We start from the raw sequence: 21,413 nt of genomic DNA, 5'->3' as shown, positions 1-21,413 counted from the left end.
GATATTCGTCTGAAAATATCTCCATGTCCGCTTTAGATGTCGGTTCGAATTTTAGGTGGTATCCGGGGAAATCCCAATTTTGAAGTTTCTCAACCTGTCATGGCCGCGTATTCTTAAAAAATACTCTTTGCATGATTTGAAAACGTTACTATAGGAGTTCAGCGCATCTCATTCGAGTACACGATGTCTGATTACGAAGAGGACCATGCAGAGGGGATGTCAGAGGACGATGTTGGGGTACCTTAGATGAATGAAATTTCTAGATCTAATCTAAACATTAATAATGTGTAAAAAGAAACGTGCCGACTATAATATGATCTTTGTTGCAACAAAATTCCCATGCCTCATACCTCCAATCTCGCTTATGAATGACTGCCAAAAATCAAAGCGACAGACTGTTTGGCAATGTTACCCTTTTAGAAATATCTAAACCAGAGAGTTTTTATGTATACGATGTATGTGAATTATTCTTCCTTATCATGGTTATTGTTGTGTTAGTTTTCCGTCGGTATTTCATGATAATCATAATAATTAAGGAAGCTAGCTTTCCCTTATGGTTACTGTGAACTTCTACGAAAACTAGATGATCGGTACCCACGGAGATTCATACCCAATAAACATGATTAACCCGTACCTAAAATTCTCGTCAGATTCGTACCTGTTTTGGAGTTTTCATGCTTTATTTGGCTGACCCATACTCATATTTGGAGGACCCGTACCCAAATTTGGTTGACCCGTACCATTTTATTTTTTTTAAAGTAAGATTCAAAATGTGATTGCTTTAATTAAAGTTTAAACCAATAGACCGTAGAAATAAAATATATATTTCTAATCATTTATTCAGCACTAAATTCTGATATATTCTGACCTGCACCTTCATAGCAATTTATTAATAGCATTATTACATTTCCAAACTTCATTCATTTTACATTTCAAACATTTATTCATTATACATTTCAAACATTCCCAACGTTGTGTGCATACAGCATTTTGAACAGTTGCAAATGATTATATTTTGTAGTCAACAGTCACAAATTATTTGTCCTTTAGTCACCTGAGATGGATCCGTTCATGGAGGATGACGAGGAAGAGAGACAGGCCACACAGAAAGACTGTCTTGAATCTTTTAGCAGCAAGGACTACATAATGGAGCCCAACATTTTCACTGTACTCAAAAGGTGCGTGTACAAGTTACAACACAGCTGAAAGTTAAAACATAGCTCTACTTTTACCATGTATACAAAATACTTTATCATACTTCCATGACAGAATGATGAGAACTGACTGGTGCCTGTGATCTTGATAAAATACTATGTATCCTGCCTTGGAGGGAAATGAATTTCTCAGAAGGGTAATAAATCTCTTATACCCCGCCATGAGCACATTCAGGCTGCACAGGGATTTCTGAGTGGCAGAATAAATCCCTTATACCCCACTTCCAAGCAAAAAGACACACACAATGGAAGTCACGTGACATAGCACAAGTTAACCTCAGCTCAATCGAACAGCTGTTTTCTTTCACTTTTGAATTTGTTTGAATTCTTTTACAATGTCATATTAAAACATGTCAGTAAGATAAATTTGTTGTAGCAGGATTACTCGGGGTACATGGGGTTTTATGCATCCCTCATTAGGTTTTTACCACTTGCCTCTGGCCTAAAATCCCATGTACCCCTCATGATTCTGCAACAACTTATAATCACCTCTCTTTAAGTGGCAATCCAACATATTTAAAAATATTGGTTCACGTTAAATCAGATAATTCACTGCAAGTTAAGACTAGGATGCAGTGATTTGAACAGTCACAAATTTGAAAGATTTGTTAGCGATAATGGTGTATGTACATGTGTTTTTTTCACTGAAACTGCTTTACACTAACTATTTACTTGTCCAAATTACACAGAGATTAGATTTGAAAGCTATTATTATGTTAATGGATATGACCTTCGATCTGTCCTGTTTGGCAACGTCAACCTAGACAAAGAAATGCGTCTTTATATTGTTGATTCTGTACATCATTTCTTCACTATGAGCAAAAGATTTGTATAAATATGCACTCTTACATATGTCTCACCAACAACTGTTTACCTTTATGTACCACATGTGACACAATATCAAGTTTATACCATGTATACTACTGATTAACATATGTACTACTACCAGTTGTTTCAACTTTGATGGGGAAAGATATTTATATAGGCTCTGTCTGTTTATCAATCCCTTTCACTGTACAAAGTGGAAATAAAAAGCTATCTATTTAAATGATTCACCAAGTATTTAAAAAGTGTCAGAAAGAATAAGACTATAAATGCTTTAACATTACACCTTCCAATAAATATGATAAATATAGTATTTTTATATATTAATATATGTCAGTATGTGTAATGTTGCACTTGCTGTCAGTTAACATCCTTAAATATGTTAAACATTGTTAGCAAGGAATTGTGCGTTTATCAGCTGATGGGATGGAGCCAGTGGGCATGTGCCATCATTGGGTTGTTTATATAACAATTTCCTGTCTCATTTAACGTGTTAAATCGTTACTGTTTTGTTGACCATACATACTTCATCAAAATTCCAAAGCGTATATTGTTGTTGACCCACTGCTTGAAATAATTCTTTTGGACTTTTGTTGGAAATTGGCAATTGATGCAATTACTCCTTGTGGCTAAATACGCTGAATGTCTTATTTTAAAGGATGTACTGGTAATAAACATGATAAACGGTTTCCATAGCATTGTTAACAACTTCACTTAAGAAATGTGGTCACATTTTCTATTCCAGATTTATCATGTTATGCTTTTGCATGGACTGGACCGGTGAAGATTCCGGAATAGAATAGGTCTTCAGCAATCCATGCTTGCCATAAAAGGTGACTGTGCTTGTCGTAAAAGGCGACTAACGGGATCGGGTGGTCAGGCTCGCTGACTCGGTTGATGCATGTCATTGATCCCAATTGCATGGATCGATGCTGATGATATTAATCACTGGATTGTCTGGTCCAGCCTCGATTATTTACAGACCTCCGTCATATAGCTGGAATATTGCTGAGTGCGGCGTTAAAAAGCAAACCAACCAACCAGCATGGACTGTAGAAACTTGCTACTGCTTTTGAATTTATGCACAGATTAGAACATCTCTTATTATGTACATTGCATACACACATGATACAATTCATCAAGATGATTGGAAATTTCTGTCAACAGATTTTTGCAAGCAGGTGGATCACCAGAGCGGGTTGTGGAACTGTTGTCAGACAACTACTTAGCGATAGCACAGACTGTAAATGTTTTGGCTGACTGGCTAATACAAGCAGGTTAGTCAGTTGTGAAATGATGTTAACATGGTAAAAGATGAGGCTATTTAAAAGTTTGTTTGATGCTGCATCCTGTAAATGATTCAGTTTGGACCATAAAATACAGTGATTGATATTATAAGTAGATAAGCTACATCCTAGACCACTGGGGTACAATGACATACAATCACTCAAGTTATCTCCCCTGATTATTGGATCCATTTGGTCGCCTCTTACAACAACATTGGTTCTGTGGAACTTGGAATCCCAGCCAGTGCAGGGATATTTAACAGTATTCTCAGGATGGCCCCAGAAGAAATTGCTGAACTTGTTCACCTGCTGTTAAGTTAAAACAAATAGAATTCTGAAAAAATCAGGAAAAAAAATTTTCTGAAAAATCCCTCAGGCAGCACACTGTTTCAACTAGAAGAGGTTGCTAGCCTACAATAAATTTTAACTGTCATTGTACAACAGTGGAATTATAACCCCCTTGAACAAAGTTTTCAGCTTCGAAAAAACAAATCACCCGAACATATCCCAGGATCACCATGGTCACCACCCAAACAAATGGGTCACTTACTATAATCCTGTGCATTTTGAGAAGCTGGAAACTTTGTTCAAGCACATAGGATTGAAAGAAGAAGGAAGAAATGCATAGTGTGAGATAGGATAACACTTGCTGCAGACTTGGGAAGAAAGCATGATTTTGACAGACAACCTAGTGCGTGTAGTTTATATGGTATGATTCTATATTATCACGGTATCGGTAAATCTTGTAAACCACACCCCCTGTCGACTGTTTACTTTTGCAAATCTGAGCACAATATTTCAATGCTTGATCGAATTCAGGACTCGTTGCGGTATGTCATGGCTACTCATAAGTATAAACATTTACAATTTTATGATAGGTTCTGAAATGTTTTTGAAGTGGAATTACTCCTACGTCCATTTGAAATTGATTAGAAAAAAAACCCATTTGTTTGGACGATTTGCCTTGACCGAACCTGGGTTGTATGCATACTGATAATGCAAAATCCCCAACAGGAAGTGATTAAACCTCATATTCCACATGTATCACACCACAAATAGTGACACCGCGATAAAATAGAGTTGCCCACCCTTGAGTCGCTAATGACAGGTACTTTGTTTTCTGAACTCTGTAAAGAAAATCAGCATCAATCAATCTTAATTGATGTGTCATGAAAGTTGAACAACAAAAACTAACATTGTGCGTATGACTTATTAAATAGGTTAGTAAGCTTGCGGGGGTGGTCGGGTAGCCTTGTGGTTAAAGCGTTTGTTCGTCACGCTGAAGACCTAGGTTCGATTCCCGACATGGGTACAATGTGTGAAGACCATTTCTGGTGTCCCCTGCCGTGATATTGCTGGAATATTGCTCAAAGCAGTGTAAAACCATACTCACTCACTAGTAAGCTTGCGCCATTATGATCCATTATAAATTAACAACCACATTAATATAGCGTACCATGCTATGTCTAGGTGTTGTAGCTGATATTGGTATTGTACATGTATGATGAAACATTTACCAGCCCAAGTAGTGATGAAATGTAAGGATGCCCCTGGAATTCCTTTAACATTAGACATGGAAGACAAACTGATATCTGCATCTCAGCAGTATTGTCATCTAGTTTGATCTCTGATGTGACACATTGCAGGCGTAGGCATAAATGAAGTTCAAGAACTGGTAGAAAGTCATCTCAAGCTGATGATTATCAAACACTTTGACCCGAAGAAGGCGGACTCTATCTTCACTCAAGAGGGTGAGGTGAGTACTGGACAATGAGGAGTCATGCAGCTGTTGCCTTGGGCAGATTGACAGGATTGGGGGGAACATTGTGAAAACTGAAGGAGGAGTATTATCATGTTTTTATTTCATTCTGCATCACAGTTCAAGTGATGCTGTTGATAATTTTAGGAATCTGTTTGAGAATACAACAGTAAGACAATGAAGATGTTTGACTTTCGGATGTTATATTGAAGTTCTTTAAAGTATGAAACATGTCATCGGTCATCATTGGTTGTACCTAAATATGCTAAAAGCTCCACACTTAAATTATGATGTGACATGAATGTATCATAACTGTTTGTTTGTTGTTAACGCCACACTCAGCAATATTCCAGATATATATATATATCCAGCCAACTCTCAGTATTAAAAGTGTACATAAATTTTGGGAGCCATGCGTTACCGCGCGTTGTAACCGAGGTAGCTCGAAGAGCACAATAGCGAGGGATCACTGTATATGACGGCAGTTTGTAAATAATCGAGTCTGGTCCAGACAGTCCAGTGATTGGCATCATGAGCATCGATCCACGCAGTTGTGATATGATGACATGCATCAACCAAGTCAGAGAGCCTGACCATCCAATCCAGTTAGTCACCTCTTACGACAAGCATAGTGAATTCCCTTTAATGTTGACAGATTTGACACAATAAACTATATGTATTCCTCTATAACTTAATAAAGGTGTGCTACATGTTTTGTCCACATGCTGATCGATAAGAAAGTCAACAAGAGTGAGTTGGATTTTATGTGTGTCAACTTAATGTTACTTCAGGCTTTCTTCTCTCATTAAGTCATTATGATCACTGATCTGCTGACGACATTTTCATAAAATAAATCACTGTAAATTACTTATCTTTATAATCTGAACACATCATCAGTGCAAATATAGTTTGTGACTTCTCAGTGTTTTTAAAAAATTCATGAACAACACTAATACAATGCCCAGTTTAACATTCTTATTGCAAAAGCCACTGATTCTGTGCATAAGAAGTCAAGAGTTATGTCCCATGTCCTTGAACCATGGACTTTGCTGAAATTATCTCCCATATCAGGGCTTTATATGACACAGAAATGTGCACCAGTACTCACAAATGTATAGAAATAGATGCAGAGAAAAAGATTATTCTTTGTACCAAATTCTTGGCAAGAAATATAAAGGTCCTGTAAATAATGTAATTATCAAATATTACAGTACACCATTTCATTACTTAACAGGACCCTTAGAATTATTTCTTGGAGGTCCCCAGACCCCCAGCTTTGTAAGTCAAGGTAAAACCCTGCTTGTTTTTGTGAGAAAGGCCGAAGTTTTGCACACATACAGAGTTTGAAAATCAAAGATACTTTGGTTGAGGCTGATGGCATTATTTTTCTCCTCCAACTTCCGTGATCCAAACTGTCTTAAGCTGACACTTCATAAAACAATGATATACAAATTAATAGTCAAAATTGTGATGAACCCAGCTCATTCACTCTTTCTTAGAGTTCAAGGTTGGGTCCAATCATTTTTTACCCCATTAAATGTAACCCACCCTTCTGCAGTTGGGTGTGGAGGGGGGCACGACGATCCACCCAGTTAGTTAAGGCGCACATTTCACTGTCAAAGTTGCGTCTCTTGGGCATGCCAGAAACCCTTGATAGTGGGTTCAAATCCGAGTTTGCCCCAATTATGTTTCTAGTTTTGTCAGCACCATACCCGTACCAAAGTGGTAAAGCTCTGAGACCTGCATCACTTCAGCTTTCCTTCCACATTCCTCCCACATTCCTCCCACATTAAGCTGACGCTCTGTGATATAACTGGAGTACTGTTCAAAGCGGTGTTAGAACCTAACTCACTCACGCCATCACCTCCTGCAATAGGCATGTATGATATGAACTGTACTATTTTCCCTTCATGTCTGTGTTCCTACAGACTCCATCTTGGCTGGCCGAGATGATAGAGTACCCGACATGGCGATCCTTGTTCTACAAGCTGGCTGAAGAATACCCAGACTGCCTCATGCTCAACTTCACTATCAAGGCAGGTCATCCACACACATGACAACCTCAGACATGTTTTCAAATGTTATAGTGCAATTGTAGATACTGTTGGCAGTTCATTTTAATTACATACTCATGCCAATCTCATTAAAATCAGATTTCTCGCGAACTCTGACTGACAAATGGAATTACTGCCAAGAAGTCGATACTAGCCAATCAGAAGGCAGCTTTCTCGTGCTTTACGGCACTAATTTCAAATTTAGGAACACGCTTTGACAAATTCTCGCTTCAAAATTTGAAACCTGAACAAAAGAACATTCCCGAATGCCTACATCGTATAGATTCAGTCGTTAAGTCCGTAACTATCGTTCGGAATACCCCCTTTTTAAGTTTTCGAGGCTGCATGATGAGAAATCACATTCCAACTGTCACTTTCATGATCTGGTAAGCAACGCTCTTATTGGTCTGATGAAAGGTTGTTCTGACGTGACCCCTAATGGGATGTCCTCAGATCTTTGTTTAGGGGTAGCGAGAACTAAGATCTGATTTTAATGAGATTGATACTCATGCTTACACGTATTTACTTTCAATATTTTGTTCTTCCGAAATCTAGTTTCACTGTAATTATATAGTCATTTTGACAAACCCTCCTCCCGTGACTGCCCTAGCACATTAAAGGTTGAAGTAGGATAAGTAGTATGTTCTTTTTTGGATCACTGAAAATGTCAGATTTTAAGTTTACAGAAATCTTTGAAATATTTGTATGAAAAGTATTGATATGTTCAAAAGGTGGATAACTAGCATTTGTCTTCTTACACTTGCAAGTCATTGCCTTTGGCTTTTGACATTACCAGAAACATAATCATAATTATTATATCTAGGGTGAGTCAAAAAGGCAGATTTGTCAAACTTCAAGAAAAAAATCTCTGTGACCGAAGATGAATGTTTTACCCCATGTTTGTACCATTCTTTTTTCTACATCTCTTAAGAAAATCAGCTTGGGACAAAGACTTCCTCATGTTCAAATATGAGAAAACATTTCCTGAGAACCTCTAGAATCATCTGTTTGATGTGTTTTAGTCTTTCTGATTCAGTTATTGTTGTTATCATGGTTATAAACATGAAATACAAGTGTTAAAATTAACAAGGTAAATTTTTCATTTCTATAAACAATGATAACTTTTTTATGAATGTATTTAGAAGTTTTCCTCTTTTCTCAAAGTAGGTTTATCCCGGGGACCATTTGTGTTTACAACATGTACAAGAGATCATATTTGTTAAACACTGTTTTCTTACAGTTGATATCGGATGCTGGTTTCCAAGGGGAGATAACCAGTGTGTCGACAGCATGTCATCAAATTGAGGTGTTCTCGAGGGTGTTAAGAACCTCTATATCCAGCTTCGTGGAGGCAGGGGAGGATGGGTTGGAGAAGAACCTGCCAGAGTTCACAGTAAGATACTCAAGATGTAACCATGGTTACTTATTAAGAAAGCATTTTCTAATGAGACTGCGTGTGTTATGATCTGGACCTTCACCAACTCTATATCTCCATACTCAGCTGGTGTGTTCATACATACATTGTTACTGTGTGTTTTCATGACATGTTTACTTAACTAAGTTTGGTAAAAATTGCATGACAATCACAATAGGGCTGGGATGAGTTCCAAGTTACTATCCAGGTACCCGACCCCCTGTTACCTGACCCTACCTTGTTACCCGCTGTAGGTCTCAAGCCATGGGTACAAATTGTCCGATTGGGAACTGTTTACCAGAGCCCTGGCAGAAAGGTATTCAGGTACACTATAAAATGATCTGGTCATGCATACACTGATTCTTTATCTTTATTTAACCATTTAAAAGTCAGAAGGAATGCGTGCATAGTCAGAAAGAAATGCAAACATTAGTGACATGCAAAGTATTTGTGTAGTTCTAGATAGTTTTTGTCATTAAACAATATGTCATGTGACTAATTACGTGTGCGGGTAGTCCTGTGGGTACCCAGGTCCCACTCAGTACCCACCGGACACGAATACCCGAATTACCCGTCCTCACCCTGTTACATAACAACTAAAAAGCATGTTTTGGGAACAATGTCTAACAAAAGAAATCATGGAGGTCACTGCTCTGTTATTGTTTGGAATGGATCGCTGCTCATGCTGCTAAACTGCTGTGGATATGATGGCACATCACTCGTTGTGACACAGAAGATAAGGCATCACAGTCGGAGCTAAAGGAGATCCAACTCTGTTTTCTCTAAAATAAAGTAGGCTCTAAGTCAAGTACCTAAAATGTATTGTAAAAACTCCATGAATTTTGAATATTGTAGTAAGCACATGTCTGTATTTTTAACACATAATTATACATATCGCTTTTCCCAAATACCTACTGCGAATGTTTGAGAAAGAAATACTTTTCTGTAGTTATTATCTTCCTCGATGATGCAGACATCTTATTAGCTTTTTAAGCCAGGGGTTATTATTGTGATTTGAGACCCCGAACTGACCAATCAGAATTGAGTATTTTTCAAAGTCATCGAATAGTAATTGTTGCATCCCTGATTATTTTTCAGAAAATGGTTTGCCATGGAGAGCACACATACCTGTACAGTCAGGTGTTGATGCACATCTTGTCCCAGGAGCTCAAGGGCGGCTCCAACATCCGGCGTCTGTGCCAGGAGCTGCAGAAGTGTGCCAGTGAGAAGTAAGCTGGCAGCAGCTAGTTGCAACACTCCTGTGTAATAACCCAGTGTACATAGGACGTCCTTCATAGCTTACAGCACAGAATCTTATTCAGTGGGGAATCTTGAGGATGAGGAGAGTCATGTCACCCTGAGCATCTGTTAAAAACCTGAATGTTGACTGGCAAACATACCCAGTATACCTTAGACACTGACTTTGTGTCAGTTATTTTTGACATGAGTCAAGAACTGTGGCACGTTGTCTATGTTGTGCAGAGTAGCTTCCCTTTGCCATTCCAGAATCATCTGGTCATAAGTTCATATCCCTGTGATAAAAGTGAAACACAGTTCCAAGCAGGATTAAGTCTAGCCCACTCACTTCAAGAAATACAAGATTTTGATCTTAATCTCATGCCATCCATCTTCTTATGTATGCTTTGGACCTCCATGTTCAGATTTGGGTAAAACAAAAAAATAAAAAATAAGAATCTTCCTTTGGTGGAGAATATGACCAATAAGTTGTCTCTGATTATAAAAACAGGTTTGTCAGCACCATACACGTGCTTGTGGGTTCACCAAAGTGGTAAACGTTTGAGACCTACATCACCTTGGGATTTCCCCCACATCAAGCTATGTGATATAACTGGAATACTGTAATAAGCGGCATTCAACCCTACTCACTCAGTGTGCTTGTTGTTGTAGAGGTCTGGATGTGACGCCTATTACGATGGCCCTGAGTGGAGCGGCCGCCTACCCCCGAGCCTGTCAGGCCCTGTCCTCCATGTTGTCCCGGCAGGCCCTCAACCCAGCAGACATCTCCGTGGTAACAGACATAAACCCTACCATTTAATCTCTGCATCAATGAATGTTTTGCCATTACTCTATTGCTGGGCGACCAATGGCGACTATACATATCTGGAGCTCAGGCTCTGTCACTTGGCTGATCAGTTATGATGGTAACAGGATGGTTTCCATGGTCATATTTTCACTCACTGACTCCATTAAGAAACGTCTACATCGAAATGTCGCTATATGTAAAAACCAAAGTTGTTATCCATGAAGTTGTATGTTTTCTTGAAGGGGTAACTATTGGTCTGGAAATCACTATTGCAATAACTATTGATATTGAAAGAAACTATTGCCATAACTATTGATATTGCAAGCAACTATTGCGATAAATATCAATAGTTTTCAGTGTATCATTGTAGATGGATTTAAGAGTTGAATTAAACTTTGGAACTGAAGTTTCCTTTGAATGTGATAACCATAACAACAAATAAAAAGTAAAGTTTGAGATATGACTGATTTGTTTCTTCTTTACCCTAAACATTTAAGAAAAAGAAACTTCCACATTTCCATGTGTAAATTACTACCACTCATGATCAAAAGGAAAACAAATTTGAACAGCATTGCATATTTTATTGATATGGTAAATACAATCGAAACTATCGATATTCCTAACTGAAATCGATACTTTTCATCGGAAACTGATTTAGCAATCAATTTATTGAGTTAGAGTGCTTACCAATAGCAATATATCGATATTTCCTTTTATCGTGACACCCCTATTTTCTTACTCACTAACTTCTAGGATGCCAATCAAACAGTCAGACACCATCATTAACAAGCTGCCACGATATAGCTGAAATGCATGTTGACCAAATAGTATATCATGGTGGGATCCAATATTTTGTATCTTTGTTCATTTTGTTTATATTCAGTATCAAATATTCAATAACACCTCCAAATCTGAAAACACACCATAATATGCATCTATCTTTGTATTCCTTCCAGTTGTTCAGGATGTATTCTGAACATGACTCTCCTCCAGTTGAACTCATCCGAGTCCCTGCTTTCCTAGGTGAGCAAGTAGTCCTCTGTAGAGGTAGCAGGATAAACGGGCTTGAATGTAAGACTTGTGTTTCTAGACAGCACAAAACATCTTTATCTACCATGGGATTCATGTTTAGAATTGGTTCACCACACCTCATGTTTGTGCGGGGATCGTGTTCGGGCTTTGTGACATTGGTGATATGTTACCCTACTCCAAAGACATAATTTTAGAATTGACTTCAGTATTCTCTGCGTTAAGAGTAGTATAAACATAAACAAACTTTTGCACGCAAAGTAAATCCGATAGTGTTGCAGATTTAGGCAGAATGTGCACACCAGCCCATGGAATCCGTTTCAATTTCTAGATTTACAGGCCACTCATAATATAGGACAATCCATGTGCAAAGATTTACTTTCATTGTCATATGAGTGACACTTACTTAATGATAATTTCAGATCTGCTTATTGACACATTGTTTAAGCCTGGTACAAGGGTGAACCCCGACCACAAACACAAGTACATCCACCTCCTGGCCTACGCTGCTAGCGTCATCGATACTCACAAGAAGGTAACACTTTCAGGGACATATACTTTGTCTCTAACTACATGTAATAGGGCAGGGACGGGTTACCCGGTTCGGATGGGTACTGCGTAGGACCCGGGTACCCACAGGACTACCCGGACCCGTGGTAAGGTCATGTGATATATTGTTTAATGACAAAAATTGCCTAGAACTCTATGGTTGCACTACAAGTCACTAATGTTCGCATTTCTTTCGGACTATGCACCCATTCCTTCTGACTTTTCATATGGTTGAATAAAGATATAACTTATATCAACTTCAGTGTATGCATGACCAGATTGTTTAATACATGTACGAGTATCTAAGTACGTTTTACGGGGGCTATGGTAAAAAAAATTCTAATCGGACATTTGTACCCGTCTCTTGAGACCTACAATGGGTACCCGGGTAGGGTCGGGTAAAAGGGGGATGGGTACCCGGGTTGTAAATTTGGAACCGTCCCAGCCCTAACATATAAGGCAACATATTGTCAGGAATGTGTAGACGTGGTAGGGCAGAGGGCTGCAAGGCTCTGGCAGGTTGCACGAGAAACATTGTGCGATGTATTTGTGTGGTGTAATTTCATTGGTCTGTTCACTCGCTGGTTACTCAAACCAGGCCATGTCCTTTTTCCTGAGGCAAGTGAGTTAACTGCCAATAAAAGTCCAGTTTCCACCCTTGCCAAACTAGGCTTCAATTATGGAGTTATATTTTGGTTGGACTAACGAGTCTATGCATCATCCAATCAAAACTGCATCATGAAATTGACATCCAGTTTTGTAAACTGTCGTTCAGATTTAGGCCGATTGCAGGATTTGCAAAGCATGTGTACCCCCAAATCGGCGTCATCAGATATATTCCAAATGTTTTCATGTTTTAATCAAGGTGCTCACATGACTTGATTCACTTCATGAAGTACGACCCTTGATATTACAAAAACGATCGTAATTATCAATCAGATTGTCTTGACTTGGCGTCGCCATTTTGTTTGAAGCAAATGCAAGTGATATGAGAGGTGGAATCTGATTGGTCAATAGACGAGACATAGAAGGGACATAACTTGTAATAGCCACTGGTGGGGCTACGATCGAACCCAGAAATTCCAGCTTAGTTCGGCAAGGGTGGAAATTGGACTTTTACATTCAGTTAACTCCCTTGCCTTGGGAAGATGGGCAATGTCTTGATTCGTTAAAAATAGCGACTACACAGATTGGTACTTATGGGTGATGGAGGAGCCTAGTGTATACAGCCTGTGAAGTATCGATGAGGGTATGTACCATGTTATTACACAAGGTCTTCCCATTCTTCATCAGGGAGGTAGGAAGACAATCAACAGGGACGAGCTGAAGCCGACTGTACAGGCTCTGGAGAAGACCCAGGCCCTGTGTGCTGAGAACAAGGGAGCCTCAGAACTGATAGCCGACATATCAACCCTCTTCACCTGTCTCAGGTGGGTGGACCGGACGCTGGAACAACCAGGCCGTTTTCAATCTGAATTTATATACTATAGAAAATCTAAAATTTAATTTCTTTTCCCTGATGTTTTCAAAATGTACGACAAATCTGGAAACATCAAAAACAAATGGAACAATGTTTCCAATTATATCTATTTTTCTTACATATGTTTCCTTGCCTGTTTTAGGTTTTTCCTGTTTAAGTTTGTGGTGTTGAATGTTGCAGATTCCCCGTTGTGTCTATGGGCGTGTTGAAGTGGGTGGACTACACCGTGTCTGATGCCAGCTACTTCAAGCTCAACACAGACCATACCCCTCTACATCTAGTCATGGTGGACGAGGTGAAACTTCACTACTTGTCATGTAACTGGTTGATTTTGATAAAATAGTACTAATGTGAATTCTCTGTAACCAAATGACCTTTTATTGTGTTTTACATTGATGTTTTGCTACTGTTACTTTTTCAGATTGTTACCAACCATGTCCTGTTGCACCAAAAAGCTTTAGATCTTCTTGTTCGAGTGTTTGAATCTTCATTCGAGGAATTAGATGTGTTGGTTCGGGTAAGGATTTTGTGAATGCCTTTTCAAACTAGATATTGAAAGAATTTACCAAGAAAAATCCTGTTTCATGAAATAATATTATTCCTCAATTTGTCAAATCGCTTTGTATTCCAGAGTACTGTTAATCAGGCACAAAGTTCCAAGGGAAATCGTCCAAATTAACCCATTTAAGATTTAGTCATCATCAAATGTTCAAATATGTAGATGCTCCTAGCAGTAGTTAACAGACTAAAATGGATTCACTTTTTTACTGATAATGTTTTTCTATTTGTTTTTGTTGTCTCTACATCTTACAACTGTGTGTAACCATGTGTGTCTGTTTGCTGCAGCTGTGTGTAACCATGTGTGTCTATATGCTGCAGCTGTGTGTAACCATGTGTCTGTATGCTGCAGCCGTGTGTAACCACATGTGTCTGTATGCTCCAGCCGTGTGTAACCATGTGTGTCTATATGCTGCAGCTGTGTGGAACCATGTGTCTATATGCTGCAGCTGTGTGGAACCATGTGTCTATATGCTGCAGCTGTGTGGAACCATGTGTCTGTATGCTGCAGCCGTGTGTAACCATGTGTCTGTATGCTGCAGCTGTGTGGAACCATGTGTCTGTATGCTGCAGCTGTGTGGAACCATGTGTCTGTTTGCTGCAGCTGTGTGGAACCATGTGTCTGTATGCTGCAGCCGTGTGGAACCCTGTGTCTGTATGCTGCAGCTGTGTGGAACCATGTGTCTGTATGCTGCAGCTGTGTGTAACCATGTGTCTGTATGCTGCAGCTGTGTGGAACCATGTGTCTGTATGCTGCAGCTGTGTGTAACCATGTGTCTGTATGCTGCAGCTGTGTGGAACCATGTGTCTGTATGCTGCAGCTGTGTGGAAACAAGGGGCTGTATGCTGCAGCTGTGTGGAACCATGTGTCTGTATGCTGCAGCCGTGTGTAACCATGTGTCTGTATGCTGCAGCTGTGTGGAACCATGTGTCTGTATGCTGCAGCTGTGTGTAACCATGTGTCTGTATGCTGCAGCTGGAGTTGAAGAAGACTGTTCTGGACCGGATGGTGCACCTGCTGAGTCGGGGCTTTGTCCTCCCCGTAGTCGTCTACATCAGGAAGTGTCTGGAGAAGGGAGACACAGACATCTCACTCATAAGACACTTTGTCACAGAGGTCAGTAAAACATCTCACTCATCAGACACTTTGTCACAGAGGTCAGTAAAACATCTCTCTCATCAGACACTTTGTCACAGAGGTCAGTAAAACATCTCACTCATGAGACACTTTGTCACAGAGGTCAGTAAAACATCTCACTCATCAGACACCTTGTCACAGAGGTCAGTAGAACATCTCACTCATCAGACACTTTGTCACAGAGGTCAGTAAAACATCTCACTCATCAGACACTTTGTCACAGAGGTCAGTAGAACATCTCACTCATCAGACACTTTGTCACAGAGGTCAGTAAAACACATCTCACTAATCAGACACTTTGTCACAGAGGTCAGTTGAACATCTCACTCATCAGACACTTTGTCACAGAGGTCAGTAGAATATCTCACTCATCAGACGCTTTGTCACAGAGGTCAGTAAAACATCTCACTCATCAGACACTTTGTCACAGAGGTCAGTAGAACATCTCTCTCATCAGACACTTTGTCACAGAAGTCAGTAAAACATCTCACTCATCAGACACTTTGTCACAGAGGTCAGTAGAACATCTCACTCATCAGACACTTTGTCACAGATGTCAGTAGAACATCTCACTCATCAGACACTTTGTCACAGAGGTCAGTAGAACATCTCACTCATCAGACACTTTGTCACAGAGGTCAGTAAAACATCTCACTCATCAGACACTTTGTCACAGAGGTCAGTAAAACATCTCACTCATTAGACACTTTGTCACAGAGGTCAGTAAAACACATCTCACTCGACAGAGACTATGTCACAAAGGTCTGTCACGCATGAACACTAGTCAGACACTTTGCCACAGTGGTCTGTCACACATGAACACTTGTCAGAGACTTTGTCACAGAGGTCTATCACACATGAACACTCATCAGACTCTTGTCACAGAGGTCTATCACACATGAATACTCGTCAGACACTTTGTCTCTGAGGTCTGTCACACATGAACACTCATCAGACACTTTGCCACAGTGGTCTGTCACACATGAATACTTGTCAGACACTTGTCACAGAGGTCTATCACACATCAAATTCTTTTTAGTATCAAAATGACAAGGGGGCCTGCCTGGGAGCAGATTCTTGGCTGCAGCGTCAGTATTTGAGAGGCAAGCAACAAATTCGTAAGACTTTGCAATATGAATATTGTACATGAAGATACATGTTGTAACTGCATTTCTATTTCTTATTGCTTGACCTGCAGGTGCTGGACGTGATTGCCCCGCCCTACACGCCCGAGTTTGTCCAACTGTTCCTCCCACTCATCGAGAACAAGACCATCACCGGCATCCTCCGGTCAGACGACGGTCAAGACCCTGTCTCAGAGTTCCTCAGTAAGTGCCCAGATCCTCCTGTTGCATAGGGGGCGGTTGGGTAGCCTAGTGGTTAAAACGTTTGCTCGTCACGCTGAAGATCCGGGTTCGATTCCCGACATGGGTACAATGAGTGAAGCCCATTTCTGGTGTCCCCTGCCGTGATATTGCAGGAATATTGCTAAAAGCGGTGTAAAAAAATACTCATTTCTTGTTGCATTCATGGAGATTATCATATGAGCAGGTGTATCATACTGAGTTTACGAAATGAGTGACAGAAATATTGTATTTCCTGAGCAAGAGCACGGGTAATATATGAATTCTCACACAAGTTTCGTAAAATCTGTATGACACACAAGCAAGTGTAATAATTTGTTAATTAAAGATTTATTTCTTAATCCTTTTGAGCTCCCCTTTATAACAATGAACTGATCATGACCCCCTTAGAAACCCACAGATGTCGAATGATGTCAACAATCTTCAACTATGGCGTCGTTCCGACCTTACGTCACAATAACATTCCATAGACATCAACAATGCTGTCAGGATGACGTAAACAATACACTGGTATCCGTGAAGTGATCTTTGCTCTGGTGGTCATACAACTTTTAAGGGCGGTCGGGTAGCCTGGTGGTAAAAGCGTTTACTCATCACGCCGAAGACCCAGGTTCAAATCCCGACATGGGTACAATGTGTGAAGCCCATTTCTGGTGTTCCCTGCCATGATATGGCTGGAATATTGTTAAAAGCGATGTAAAACCAAAGTCACTCAGTTATACAACTTTTATGAACTCCCTTATTTCTAACCCTATGGGTAATAATGTAAATTATTAGCCAATAATCTGACAGAGCAGTGAAAGGCTGTGCATCCCTTGCTTAGCTGAATGTGGCTGTGTGTTCAAGTCCCACTTTTGCCCCTACAAAGATTCGGGTTCTCATCAGCATAACTTGGGGCTATCTGCACACAGTAAGCTGACACCTTGGCAGAACTCACTCCAAATATATCCCCATTGGAATGACATTTCTTTTCTTTTGTAGGTCAGTGTAAATAGAGGAACAACTGTGATGTTTCCTGACCAAAATTTACAGCATCAGTGCCAAGGTTCAACTCTGATGAGCAATTAGTTCAAGGTTTTGGACTTCCAACACAACACAAGACACACAATCTCACACACAGATGTCATTGCTGCTCTGGCTACTAGCTAGGAGTCTCTTGGACCAGCTTCATCTCATAGTGAACGTGACAGACGGACTTCTTCACACTTTAACATCAGTCAATACTCACGGCTAAGTCAAGTTTGATGCTCAAATGTTGTTCAACATAGCATATTGAGTGTGTGCCGTGTTCTGTGTACAAAGGCCTCCTGTATACATGTATCTTAATGTAAATACAGAAAGGGTAGATGAAGATCTCCCACAGTTGTGAAGAATGTGAGGATGAGGTCATGAGAAGGACTCTGAAGATACATGACAAATATGTATGGAAAATGTCTGTAGTAGTCCCTGATCAGTGGCTCTCTATTCTCCTGTGCAGAATACAGACAGGAATAGAAAATGAGAAATGAAAATGTGTGGATAAATCAGGCAGCAAAATTAGAAACATTGTGAATTCTGTAAATACTAGTATTCCGGTTCTTGATACTCGGATAATCCTCCAAAAAGAAACACTTTGTGTTTTTCTAGATATTTAGACCACCTCCGTGGTCTAGTGCTAAATCATCCGCCTGGAGAGCGGAAGGTCTGGGGTTTGATCCCCGGCGGCCTCATAACAAAAGACGTTAAAAGATGGTACTTGTTGTTACCCTGTCTGGCGCTCGGCATTAAGGGGCTAAAACAAGGACTGGTCGGCTGAGAGTCAGTATACTGTGTCTGAGTGGGGTCTTCATGTTAAACTATCATGGTATCTCAGTGAGCTAGCACTATAAATTGGCATCAGCCCGGACTAGTACAAGCAGTCACACAAACACACACACACATACATGCACGTTGCTATATAAGTGCAATAATCTTGGACGCGACGTTAAACCGCATTTCACCTCACCTCACTTCTAGAGATTTATCCTGTGACTTTGACAAGGCTTTAAAGTGAGTGAGTTACAATCATTAAGTCACATTGGCAGTATTTTAGCCATATAGTGACTACAACGCTTTAAAAGCCATACATGGGATGTGTGTGTGGAAGATTACAATGTAAGACAGTAACGGAGAAGTGTTTGCATGTGCCAGTTGCTCTGCAGTGGTAAAACCTAGCATCATGTTTGTCCACCATTGGCCTGAATGACTGCACCACACCTGTCCATGGACCCAAGAAGGCTGCTGATGACATATCGTGGAAAAAGTTGCTAGAGATTATATTCCCCTGGTTGACGTTGACATAAACGCCTGTCTAGCTCATCCCACAGAGCTCATGTTTAATTCAGTTGAAATTCCATGACCTTGACGACCACGGCAGTACGTATATGCTCTGAGCTCTCTGAAAGTCAGTAATTCTTTCTGAAAATTGGCCTGGCGCTTGCAGAGCGGGACCACAAGAGGATGATTGATCCCCTCACTATAACCTGTTAAGTTGCCTAGGATATAAACATGATCTCTTCTGTGCCGATATCATGACACTTCCTCCACCGAAACTGTCGACCTATCTGGTATGGTCGCAGATACACTCTGATCCGCAGATCTCTCCATTGAAAAAGGCAACACTACACAAAACGCTTCGTCAACGTTGGGGAAGCTGCTGGAACTGAATTTGTTCAGGTAAAGTAACGCTAACGTAGGGCTTTCTTGCCCAGATTCCAGCCGCTCGTAAACGGTTCTGGACAGTGCGTGCAGATTGGCAACCAGGAATTTGAGTTGCAGTTGCGGAAGGTATCCGTGAGTGTCACCTAAAGTTAAAGGGCACCTATGTGGTAATCCTGAGGCGCTGTGCTGATTTGGGTTGCCCTGATTTTGGATGATCTTTTGTGGTGCCATGTTGCAGACATTGTACCCAAAGCCTACCAATATAGTTATTTGTCATGTTGTTATTGGATCTTGGCACGCCGATTTTCTAAAGTCACTTTTTTAACTGAAGGAACCAAGAAAATTAATCATGCAAATGCCAAAGGTTATCAATGTAACTCTATGAAAGACAATAAAACCGTCTTGTGACATTATCTGTGAAAAGGCTTCCACGAAAGCTTCTTTTGACAACAGTGTTACAAGCTATGCGTTTCTTGTTTCCAAGAATATATGTCAAAACAATTAGATTCATTTTACTGTTGCATCAGCATATTATATAATATGTGTTTTGTAAGTATCCTGTCAACTATAGCATTACCTTGATCAGCTTTAGGTAGCCAAATGTGTCAAAACCAATTTGTGATAATGTCATTCCTACATCATATAGAAATATTTTTTTCAATAAAATTAAAATGCTGAATGGGACCAATATTAACCTGATTTGTGATGTAAATAAATGAATGAAAGTGTTGATTTGTCTTCTGTTGCCATGGTAGTATGCAGTTATGCAGTGCAGCTCGAAATATGAATGTGTGTAAAGAATTTTCAGAAGTGGTCATGCGGAAAACGCAATTTGCAGAAATGAAAAAAATATATTCTTAATGTTTGAGCAAATACCCATCCATCAGTAGGGCTGGAAGATTTTAGCGACAGAAGAGACCTCGGTGTACAAAATCTTAAAATAGTTATATGTATACAAAAGCAGCGTTAAGTATTTCAAGATCCAGGAGACGGGATGGCCCTGTCCTGGAGGAGCGACAGTTCGCTGTGTAGAGTTGCATGCTCTCCAATGTTTGTTGGTTCGATCCCGAGTGTCCTTTGCTCCTTGATTTGTCAATACCACACCATACCGTACTGGTTGGTTTCACCAAAGTGAGAACCGTCTAGGAACTGCGTCCTACATATAACTGGACTATTACTCAAAGTAAAACCCAACTCGCTCTACCTCTCAGTTAACACAAACGTCCACGTATTCAAGGTTCTTAACTATATGCTTTGAAAACGACATCAACATCGAAAAATTCGAAAATGGAAATTGGTTTACGGCAACCTCATATGTTAAATCCATCGGTCCACATTTCAACAAACACGTACATTTTTCATTAAGTAAAACTTACATTTACTTACGAAAACATTTAATTCAAGTCCTGGTGTGGTGGGCAAGCGTCTTCAACCCCCTGTTTTTCAGGTAACGGCTATTAATGGCATGTGGAAAACTGAGAAACCGTTTCTGAGGAGGTGAGGTGAAATGGGGTTTAACGTCGCGTCCAAGATTATTGCACGTATAAACCGTGCACACACGCGTGTGTGTGTGTGTCTGTCTGTCTGTCTGTCTGTCTGTCTGTCTGCTTGTACTAGTCCGGACTGATGCCGATTTATAGTGCTAGCCCACGTAGATACCATGCCGCAGTTTAACATGAATACCCCACTCAGACACAGTATACTGACTCCGAGCCGACCAGTCCTTGTTTTAGCTCCATTTATGCCGATCGCCAGACAAAGTAACAACAAATACCATCTTTAAACGTATGACGCGGCCGGGTACTCAGGAAGGGAGTCATTGCACATCCTTACCAAAATGGCAGAAGGTGAAATGGGTAAAATGCAATTGGGACTCAGTTGGCTACATGCATTTAAATACTTCTGTATCAACGCTGTCTGGCGCTCGGCATTAAAGGGCTAAAACAAGGACTGGTCGGCTCGGAGTCAGTATACTGTGTCTCAGTTGGGTATTCATGTTAAACTGCGGCATGATATTTCA

The 21,413-nt window shown here is 40.2% G+C and overlaps 1 protein-coding gene across 1 annotated transcript; it reads left to right on the top strand.

Annotated features, from left to right (window-relative positions):
- Window positions 1-96: 96 nt before the first annotated feature.
- Window positions 97-20,073, top strand: LOC139448568 (negative elongation factor D-like). Its single transcript, XM_071230141.1, has 16 exons — window positions 97-237; window positions 1,051-1,178; window positions 3,207-3,316; window positions 4,972-5,081; window positions 7,013-7,120; window positions 8,379-8,531; window positions 9,651-9,781; window positions 10,461-10,581; window positions 11,553-11,619; window positions 12,048-12,160; window positions 13,468-13,604; window positions 13,835-13,949; window positions 14,076-14,171; window positions 15,189-15,329; window positions 16,549-16,678; window positions 17,696-20,073. The coding sequence occupies exons 1-16, from the start codon at window positions 184-186 to the stop codon at window positions 17,707-17,709; spliced, it is 1,728 nt and encodes a 575-aa protein (XP_071086242.1). The 5' UTR covers window positions 97-183; the 3' UTR covers window positions 17,710-20,073.
- Window positions 20,074-21,413: the final 1,340 nt, after the last annotated feature.

Source organism: Haliotis cracherodii, unplaced genomic scaffold, assembly GCF_022045235.1.
Source record: "Haliotis cracherodii isolate W230 unplaced genomic scaffold, xgHalCrac1.p SCAF_10, whole genome shotgun sequence".
In the NCBI taxonomy this organism is placed as follows: domain Eukaryota; kingdom Metazoa; phylum Mollusca; class Gastropoda; order Lepetellida; family Haliotidae; genus Haliotis; species Haliotis cracherodii.
This window is presented reverse-complemented; position numbering and strand designations above follow the sequence as displayed.

Bases quoted from the DNA above. Each gene is read 5' to 3' on its own strand.
- LOC139448568 (XM_071230141.1), top strand. From the start codon at position 184: ATGTCTGATTACGAAGAGGACCATGCAGAGGGGATGTCAGAGGACGAT. The intron at 7,121-8,378 runs GCAGGTCATCCA...GTTTTCTTACAG, and splicing joins TGCTCAACTTCACTATCAAG to TTGATATCGGATGCTGGTTT. The intron at 14,172-15,188 runs GTAAGGATTTTG...TGTATGCTGCAG, and splicing joins AATTAGATGTGTTGGTTCGG to CTGGAGTTGAAGAAGACTGT.